General features: G+C 61.0%; 1 protein-coding gene across 1 annotated transcript; it reads right to left on the bottom strand.

The window, feature by feature from the left end:
• Positions 1-786: 786 nt before the first annotated feature.
• On the bottom strand, positions 787-5,042 carry LOC116583512 (transcription factor SPT20 homolog). The gene is made up of 2 exons (XM_032331584.1): positions 2,420-5,042; positions 787-1,214 (listed from the first exon to the last, which is right to left on the bottom strand). Exons 1-2 carry the CDS (start codon positions 5,040-5,042, stop codon positions 787-789), a joined length of 3,051 nt encoding a protein of 1,016 aa, XP_032187475.1.
• Positions 5,043-9,497: the final 4,455 nt, after the last annotated feature.

A 9,497-nucleotide genomic window follows, 5' to 3' on the forward strand; every position in this document is an offset into this window, starting at 1 on the left:
TTTGCAGGGAGTCAGCGCCCCTAAGCTCACATTGTTCAAGGGTCGCCAGGACCTAGAGGGCAAAAGGAAGAAGTACATCAAATCAGGTGAGATTCGGATTGCAGGTGCTCGCTGGTTCCCAAGGCCAAGCGGAAACTCCTCTAAGCCAGTGGTCACTATGCTGGGTCACTTCGAAAACGCGCAGGCCCCATTAACGAGGTTGTCCGCGATGGGTTACCTACAGCCCTCCCGGGCTCAGCGTCCCTCACACGGCCCATCTGACCTTGGCTTGAGGTTGGCCGAAACCTTCCCTGAGCGGGGCCGGGACAGTACGGCGGGGTTGATCGGGGAGGACCCGCCGGTCACCTGCCTCTCCGCTCATCTCTTCGTAAAAGGCGAAAGATTCACACGATCTGAAGAGAAGCCAGAGTATCGCTCATCTTGGGAGCGGCCAGACCTCACTTCCCTTTTCTGTGAGGCCAGAGGCAGGCAAGCATGCGTGTGCACGTAGCAAAGCAAAGTTCAGGGACACAGGCTGCCCTGTACAAATTGTAAGGCGACAACACGTGAGAAGCTCTCCAAGAAATCCTTGCACACCGGCGCTCCCAGCAGCAGGGCTGACGACGGCCGACAGGTTTCGCCAGCGAGGGGGATGTCCACGGACGGAGGCCGGGCACACGCAGGGAGGTACACGCACACCAGCGTGTAAGGCTCCGCCGAGCAAGAACGAGCGAAGCGCGGCGGGGGTGACACCACACGCGAACCCCGAACACACTGCGCCGAGCGACGGAGGCCGGACATGAGAGGTCACTGCTCTCCGACTCCACCGTCAGCCAGTGTCCAGAACGGGGCCGTCCACGGACGCAGAAAGGAACGGGGGCTTCCGGGGCTGGGGGACAGGACGGCAGCCGGTGCTTCGTGGCCACAGAGGCCGCCCTGGGGGTGAGGCAGCTGCTTGGGAAATACAGCTGGTGATGGCACAGCCGCGTAAATGCAGCTACTGATGCCAGCTGTACCCCCGAGGACGGGTGACTGTCGCTCCCGTGAAGTGCGCCTCCGTACAAAGGAAGGGGAAACAGAAAGAGCTTCAGGGCTGTCGTGAGCCCCACCGACACGAGAAAGCAGGAACGGACATGGGGGAGCCGGGATGCTGGACAGCCCAGGGGCACCAGGAGGGGACAGGCAGAAAAAGGCGTAGGGGTCCCGCTTCAGAATCTGACCAGAGGTCGCCAACACTTGAAAAGCAAACAAATAACACACATTTGCCAATGCGAAGCTCTTCAATGTCTCCAAATAACCAGGAATTCTAAACCAAGTAAAGGACCAAACAGGGAGAAAGCAAGACATCCCACAGGGGCCTTTTCGAGGCCAGTGACTGCACCTGGACGAGGAGCTGGGCTCTGCGGGGGGCAGCGCGGGCACTGAGTGCAGCCTAGGTGCCGCCACCAAGCAGGGGCGCCCCTGAGCCCCTCTGCCCACCTGGGACGTCTCCCACATCCTCCATATAAGCCTGGCAAGCACATCCTCTCTGGGGAGGTTTCACAGTTCCTTTCAAAACAAATTTGCCAGAATTGCGTTTCATACACGGTGCACAAACCAGCACACACCAAGACCACTCTTCCAAAAGGGGTTTCTGGTATTTTGCAAAAAGCTACACCCTTCCCTTCCCAGGCTACAACACACAGGAAACTTCGGGACCTCATGCCAAGCAAAGGAAGCCAGTCACCGAAGGACAAACACCCCTTCAGGATTCATACAAAGTATCTGAAGCAGTCCAGCTCGGGAAAACAGAAAATAGAAGGCTGGGTTCCTGCGCTGGGGGCGGGGGATGGGGAACAGGGAGCTCTGCTGCTGGGGATAGCTGCGCTTTTGCAAGAGAATAGCTCCAGAACCGCCTTGGGAAACCATGTCCACCTACCGAGCATCAACCAAAGGCACCTTCAAAATGGTTAAGGCGGTACATCTTAGGTCAGGATTTTTAGCTCCCCTAAAAGTTTGGACAACCATCCTCTTCAAGGAGTACCCATGTTAACTGTTGTGCGAGTGCACTTTTACGGTTCTCGAGAAATTATACTTTCGGGGGTTTCGACCGAACCCAGTTTGGAGCTGGATCTACTTTAGAACATTAATAAGATGACTGTCTACAAGGACAGCAACAAAGCGACGACTCTAAGCAAAAAGAATCCCAGTGTCCTGGGTCGCTGCCTTGTTTCTACAAACCGCTCACGAGCTTGTGCTTCCATAAACAGTCTGGACACCGAAATGTAAAACACAGACACATCGAGGAAAAGGAAAAAAAAAAAAACTACCAAACACCAGAACCAAAATGAAGTCAAAATTCGGGAGCTGGTTTGGGCCCATGCTCTGGTGTTTTGTACAAAGAGAAAATACGGCAAGACTCAGGATTTGGGAGGGGAAGGCGGGCTTCTGTCTATTTTACCTTTGGCCAGGCTTGCGGGCCGCGGGGCCAGAGGCCGCCCAGCTGTCTGGGCGATGACTGTCGTCATGGCCACAGGGCCCTGCAAGATTCTCAACCGTGGTCCCTGTGGCTGGGGCGGCCGCAGTGTGTGCGCGGGACGAGGACAGCTCTGCTCTGGGCTTCTCTGGCTTTCCCCAGAGCCCAACGGGGCCGACACCGCCGACACCGCTGCGTGGGGCTGCGGCAGCTCCCCCTCTCCCACCAGGTTTAGCGCCACAGCCTGCTGAGCAGAGGAGGCCCTTTCTGGACTGGCTGCACCTCTTGCACTTGGACCCTGGGGCCCAGGCCGCAGAGGAACCCCAGTGGAGGCTTGCTGAAGTTGTTCTTGGGAAATCAAGTGATAGAGCCGCCGCTCTGGCTGCTGCGCTGTGTTCAAAAGGAGCGACTCTTGGGGAACCTCCAGGAGAGTTACTGGCCCGAGGCCGGAAGCGTGTTTTAAAAAAAACTGGACGCGGACCGGAGGACTCCGTGCTGCAGCGGGCACCACACTGGGGGGCCGAGCGCCTGAAGGCAGGCTGCGGGGCTGGATCCCCACAGGAGCCTTGGCCCCAGCCTGAGGGCCCTGCCCTGGGCCGGAGCCCCTCTCCAAAGCCCGCGCTGCGCAACCAGGGGCCACCACTTGGAGGAGGCTGTGGCCCGCGGAGCTGGCCGAGACCTGGACAGCCGGGCTGCTCTGCGATGAGCCGGCGGCGGACGGGGTGGTTGCAGGCAGCCTGCCGACTCCAGGGCCCTGCTTCCCAGAGGATTTCAGGTACTTGGCCATGACCTGGGTGGCCGGGGCTCTCAGTGAGGAGCTGGCGGTGGGCAAAGTGCCTGCAGGAAACACGCTCACTCGAATCACTTCCACAGAGGATTTCTGGGTCTTGGCCGGGACCCGGGTGGCCGGGGCTCTCACGGACGAGCTGGCCATGGACACGGGGGCTGCAGGAAGCGTGCCCACTCCGGTCACGCTCACAGAGGACTGCTGGGAGCCGGCCAAGACCCGGCTGGCCGGGCTCCTCTGTGGGGCGCTGGCGGCGGACACGGTGGCTGCGGGAAGCGGGCTCCCTCGATTCACGTCCACGGGGGATTGCTGGGAGGGACTTGGCTTAGGAGCGGGAGCAGGAGATGGAGATTTACAAAAGCTGCTGGCCTCCCGTGGAATAAAACTGTTCCCCGACCGGCTCGTTCCTGAGCTCCAGGGAAGTCTGATGCGCAGAGGTGGCCGTCCCACGCCTTCCCCCTGGACTGGAGACCGAACCGACGCCATGTCAGGCTGTTCTGGGTCGTTCCCGGGAGGAAGCCCACTGAGGCCGCCTGAGCCGTGCGACCCGGTGACCGTACAGCTGGCCTTCTGCAGGACGGCCAGCTCTGCCCCCGTGACCACCCCGCCGGCAGCCGTCTTTGATTCCGGCGGGACACTGCCTGAACGGTCATCTGTGCAGGGGTGCGGAGGAGACATCTGTCCCTCCCACCCGTCTTCCTTCCAGGGCCTTCTCGCTCCAGAGGAAGGTGGATTATTCGGGGGCGGCGACTTCGGGAAGGTCAGCTCCGTGCTCTGAGGCTCCTGGCCGGCTTCGCGGACACACGCACCACCGTCCCTCACCTCGCCGGCTGGCCAGACTCCCGGAGGTGAGACGACCGGTTGGGCGGACCTCCTCCCTCTGGCATATTTCTGCACATCCACTTCCGAAGGCACCGCCAGGTCACAGGGTCTCCGCCTCCACGTATCTACGCAGCTCCCCGCCTTAGAAATTTTGAGGTCGTACCACGGGCGGTCTTGGCGCTCCCTGCGTTTCCGGCAAGAGGCCCACACTGTCAGCTCAGGAGGAGGGGGACAAGCAGACAGCTCCCGCTGCCGATGCACAGAGGAGGCAGAGTACCTCCTGAAGCTCCTTTTCATCGGCCCAGTGTTCATCTTTTGCTTGTTATAGAGCAGCCTGTTCGCCGTGCAGGCTACTGCTACAGAAGGATCCAGGCACAGGGGCTCAGCGGTGGCCAAGATCAGCTGGCTCTCAAGCGACAGTCTGTCCTCCTGGGTCCATTCCTGGCCATCGCTGGTTATGGACTGCACGTCGCACGCTAACGTCTGCATGGTCGGGCGCAGGAGAATGTGCCTGCTCTGGTAGCCCGGAGGTTCCCCACCGCAGCACTGCCTGTAGTCCCGCACCTGCGCTATGACGCACCCGCACTGGAAGAGGTTCACCTCCGATTTTTCCAGCACGTCCAGCAGAGCGGGAGGTAGTTCTTCAGCATCCAGGTATTCGAGCAATTCGCGTTCTTCGTAGGGCAGCCGGACGGTCTCCGAATACGCTCCGTCTTTCCCCTGGAGCATCAGCGAATATCCCCCCTCTCCCCGGTGCAGGTTGACCACTAAACACGGCAACGACTCTCTCCTCACGAGCTTCTCTAGCAAGTTCACGTTGCTTCTTAGCTCCTCCGGAGCCTCAGGCTCTCTCCCACATTCTTCCACATAGATGTCGTAAAGCTTCTCGTAGAGAGATGCTTCCCCACTCGACGAGCCTCTCCTCTTTGGAGGCCTCTGCTGGGCGCCTGCGATGACATAGTCCGCACGGTCCAAAGCCCTTTCCAGGGCCTGTTGCATCGTGGTGCAAAAGGGGCCCTAAAGACAAGAGAAAACGCAAGTGCCTTGAGGAGCGGGCCGAAAACCCCGGCTTTCACGTCGAGGTAGAGTCCGGCCCGCGCCGCAACTGCCCCGCGGCGCGGTGAGCCAGGAGCCTCAGTTCCCAGTGCAGGGCCGGGAGCCCGCCCCACGAAAGCAGCACACGACATACCTGCGATCAGGGGAAAACACCTACACGTGCCCGAGTCGCCACCGCGGGTCCCGACTCCCTGCACGCGGGGCCGGAAGTGGGCGGGTGGGCGCACCCCTTCCCGCCCTCCCTGCTCTCCCCCCGCCCCCCGTCCCCGCCCCCTGCGGGAGCAGCCGCTGGTGCGCATGTGCGCTCTCTGCGGGCCACCGAGGCAGGCCTCAAGCCTGCTCCCGTTGTTGCCTCCGCCCCGGGGCCACGAGGCCCAGGGCCCGCACTCCCGCGGCAGGGCCACCGCTTTGCTTTGCGCCTAAGGCCCAGGGCACGGCGCCGCCGCCGCGCAGGCAACGATCCGAGGAATACGCCCTCCCCGGTCCGGTCCCAGGTCCACGCCAGTTCGCGCAGAAATGCGGCTGTCGCCGAAGCCCTGGAAGCTGGTTCTTTCCTTTCTGGGCCGGCGCTTCCCCCCGAATTGTTCGCTGCTTCCGAGTCTCCTGTCGTGAACGGCAGGGCTGCGCCTGGTGCCCGTCACCGCTCGCACACACCCCACAGCGCCCGTGGGCAGTGGCCCCTGCCTGCGCCGGGGGAGGCTCGCTGAATCTGGTGCAGGCATCGCCGTTCTTCTCCTGTCTTCAGGGGTCCACCCGGTGGTGGTCCTGTCGCTGTGCGCAAGACATGCCGTTCTGATCCTTAAGTATTGCCCTGGCACTGCCCCGTGTGTCCCGGAAGCGCGCTTTCCAAGGATGCCGTAGGCCACGCGTCTGTCCCGTCTGGGGGCACAGCTCGGCTTGAGACTATCGGTTTGGAAGGGTGGCCTGCCTGTCGTGGGGCTGAGAGCTAGTGTCCCCGGTGACGGCAGCACATTCCAGCGATCAGTCGGACTTGGAGCCCACAGCCGGGATGCTAAGCTTGGGTCTGGAGGGAGCTGATGGGGACCTGGAGAACCGAGGGGCCCTTGTTGTCCACAGCCTTGGCTGCCTTGAGATGCGCCGGCCCTCTGGGACAGCTTTTTCAAAGGCACCCTTGAGGTTTACGCGAGGCGCAGTGATAATAGCATATGCACAGAATAGTCCCACAGAGGAAAAGAAGCCAAGCCGAGTCGGAGAAACTGCCGCATTTCACACGACTCTAAACCCGGGCTGGCTTTCAACCACTGGCAATGGTGCCAGCTGCACGTGTAGTAGATAGGACCGTCAGCCCAGCGAGGATCAAACCCTTTTTGACGGAGAGCTCCTGAGCCACAGATGACCCGGGTTCAGGGAGGGGCAAGAAGGCTTTTCTGCAGGCCACCAGCTGTCTTTGGGCAAGTGGGTACTTGGGGAGCGCCTCCAGGGGCCTTGAGTCCTGTCTAGTTTCTGCCCTCTCTTAGGCGTCCTCCCCTGCCTCTCTCTGTCCTGCCTGCACTTGCCCGAATCGAGGCTGAGGCTCGGACAGGACGGCGAAAGCGCATCATTCCTGGCAGTAACGCCTCCCGAAGAAGAAAGAAGCCCGAGACCCGTGCGGGCCGGCCGCTCCTGGCCTGGGGAGCCGACTCCCAGCTTCCCAGCAGGGCGGCGGAGGGTCGGGACCCGGTGAGGCCAGCGACGGGTCCTGGGGCGGCAGGCTGACGGAGAGACGTGCTCTCCGGCGGTCCCGGGCCCTTCGGGGTCGGTGCCCCGGAGACGTCGCCCGCCTCCCCTCGGCCCTGCGCCCGCCTCCTGCCCGGCTCCTCTCTCTCCTCCCTCTCCCACGCGTCTGGGCGCGGGCCGCAGTCCCTGGTCCACCGACGGCCGAACCGCCCCGGGCTCCGGAGTCCCTGGGGACCGACACCGTTTCTCCTCCACCCCACCTCCCCTCCCGTTCGCTCACCGCCTCGAGGGCTCACTCCTTGGCCCCAGGCTGGCGCTGTCGATTGAAGGAATGGTGGGCGCCGCGCTCTAGTTCCCCCAACTGCAGACTCCTCGGGATCTTGCCCAGTAAACACTGTACACCCCTTTCCGAAACGAGGGGGGGTACCCGCAGCCAGGTCTTCCGGCTCTGGTGCCCTGGACGGTGCCAGGGTCGCCCCACCGGGACGCGGGGTGGGGGCTGCCTGCGCGCTGCGGGCCGTTCTGCCGCATCCCTGGCGCGGTGTGGTGCGTGCCCGTGCCCGTGCCCTTGCCCTCAGTTGCCAGGACCCAACATGGCCCCAGGTACTGCCAGCTCTCCCTGGCGGGCGGGGTGGGCCGGGGGCAAGGTCGTCCCCTGGCGGAGAACCGCCCCACTGTAGACCCGCTCTGGAAACCAGGAGTGTCATCCAAAGGCCGCCCTTTAGCCGACCACCCCAACCGGGGCACTTGTCACTGGCCAGAGAGAGAGAGAGAGAGAGAGAGAAGTGCATCTGCCCCGCTGCGGAGGGATGGCCCAGATCCAAGGTGTTGCCCTGGCCATGTCCTCGGCTGGGGTTCCCCATAAGTGCTCCCTGGGAAGAGGATCTGAGGGCAGGCGGTTGACCTGGGAGCTCATCCCCAGAAGCACCTGCAGGGGAAAGGGGGTGACCTGGGGACGAAGACAACAGCGGGCACGTCCGTGAGCAGAAGTCCGCTGTGGACCGCTGGTCCCTGAGGCAAGGGAGCTGCGGCGTGTATCTCTCCACTCCTCTCTCCCACTGGCCGAGGACAGCCCTGAAACTGTTCCCTGGCTCTCCAGTTTGCCACTCAGGAGGGCCACCCGTGCTGACGTGGCCACTCGCTACCCTCAGACGGAGAGTCACCGGTGCTGGCGCTAGCGCTGCGGCTGCAGGGAGAAGTCCGGCGCCGTGGCGATCCGGGCAGGGCGCCCGCGGCACCCGCTGCACGCGCGATCCGAGCTCGGGGCGAGAAGTGGGCCCTTCCTTCCCGGTGGAGCGGAGAAATGTGTGCTGTCTGGTAGATCTGGCGGTGTGGACGCGGGAAATGCTACCCCGTGTCCGGCTGAAACGGACAGTGGCGTGTGAGGGGCTTGTGTGCGTGCCCGTGAGAGAGTGTCCGCTCTAAAGGCCACCGTGGCCTCCAGCGGAGCTTGTGGCCTGCTCCCTAGCCCCCGCCTGGGGGAACCCCTAGGCCTTCTGGCCGCCGGTGCCCCCGGACGAGGCTCTCCCCCGGCTGCGCGTGTCCTCCAGCCTGCGAGCGTCAGTGGGCCTGGCCCCGCTTGGTGGGGGGCTGCAGCCGGCCCCTGCACTTGTACTCCCTAATTGCCTGGACTAAACCCCACAAGATGTGGGGGTTTAAGAAAAGCCGCTCCGAGTGCACACCGTCCTTGGAGCACTTCAGGCACGTTAATGAGCTCACTGGCTGTTTATCAGGACTCCGATGGCTGCCCTCCCCTACAGCAGCCTGACCTAGTTGCACATGCTGAGAAAACTCACGGCCAGGCTAAGCTACGCTAGTGGGAGAAGAGAGTTCCGTTAATTGCAAGATAATTGAGCTAATTTGCAATTAGCAAACTGGTTTGCGCCATACCCACTGAGGTCCAGGTCTAGATTTTGCCACCTCTCCCCTGTTGCGGCTCATTAGAGGGACCAGCCAGAGAACAGGGACTCCAGGGAGCAAGTGAAGGTGACGCTACCTTGCTTGTTGGCCTCATCTCTGGTCGACCCCGCCCCCCATCACTGGCCCTGAGTCTGATGTGTCTTTCCTGTGTTCAGGCCCCAAGACACAGTAGAGCAAATCTCTGGGGGAGATGCTGTAGCTCTGGGAGATCATGTGACTGAAGGCCCCTCCCACAGCCCATTCCAAAGATGGAAAGGCAGACCTTATCCAGAAGCACTAGGTGATCATGCATGGGGCTGGGGGAATAATGGTGGAGGATGAGAAATGTGATGGGCCATGGAGGGTGGGGTGGGGGGGTTCCGGTTAAACCAAGGGAGCAGGGTTCTGGCCAAAACTGGCTTCTACAAGGACGTGCACACATGGGCCTACGAGAAGATTCTGGAGCCTAACTAAAGTTTGGTCAAGAATAGAATTTCCATCACTGTCAACTTTTAATTTTGAAAGTGTTCCTTATCACTGTGACATAGGGTAAGATATACTAGTCAAAGAAGTGAATTGATTTAATTGCAAGATCAATAACCCTAATTTGCAATAGTATACTGGTTTGTTCATGCTCACTGAGGTCATGCATGAATGTTTTTTATTAAGTATAATATACAGAGAATAAAATTTTCATATTTGAGTGTACAGACCTGTTAGTTTTGAAAAAATGTGGTCCATTGTGCAATCACCACAGCAATCAATGTATAGAATTTTCCATCATGCAAAAAAAAAAAAAAAATTCCCTCATTTATATTTGAC

Source organism: Mustela erminea, chromosome X (genome assembly GCF_009829155.1).
Source record: "Mustela erminea isolate mMusErm1 chromosome X, mMusErm1.Pri, whole genome shotgun sequence".
Lineage (NCBI taxonomy): Eukaryota > Metazoa > Chordata > Mammalia > Carnivora > Mustelidae > Mustela > Mustela erminea.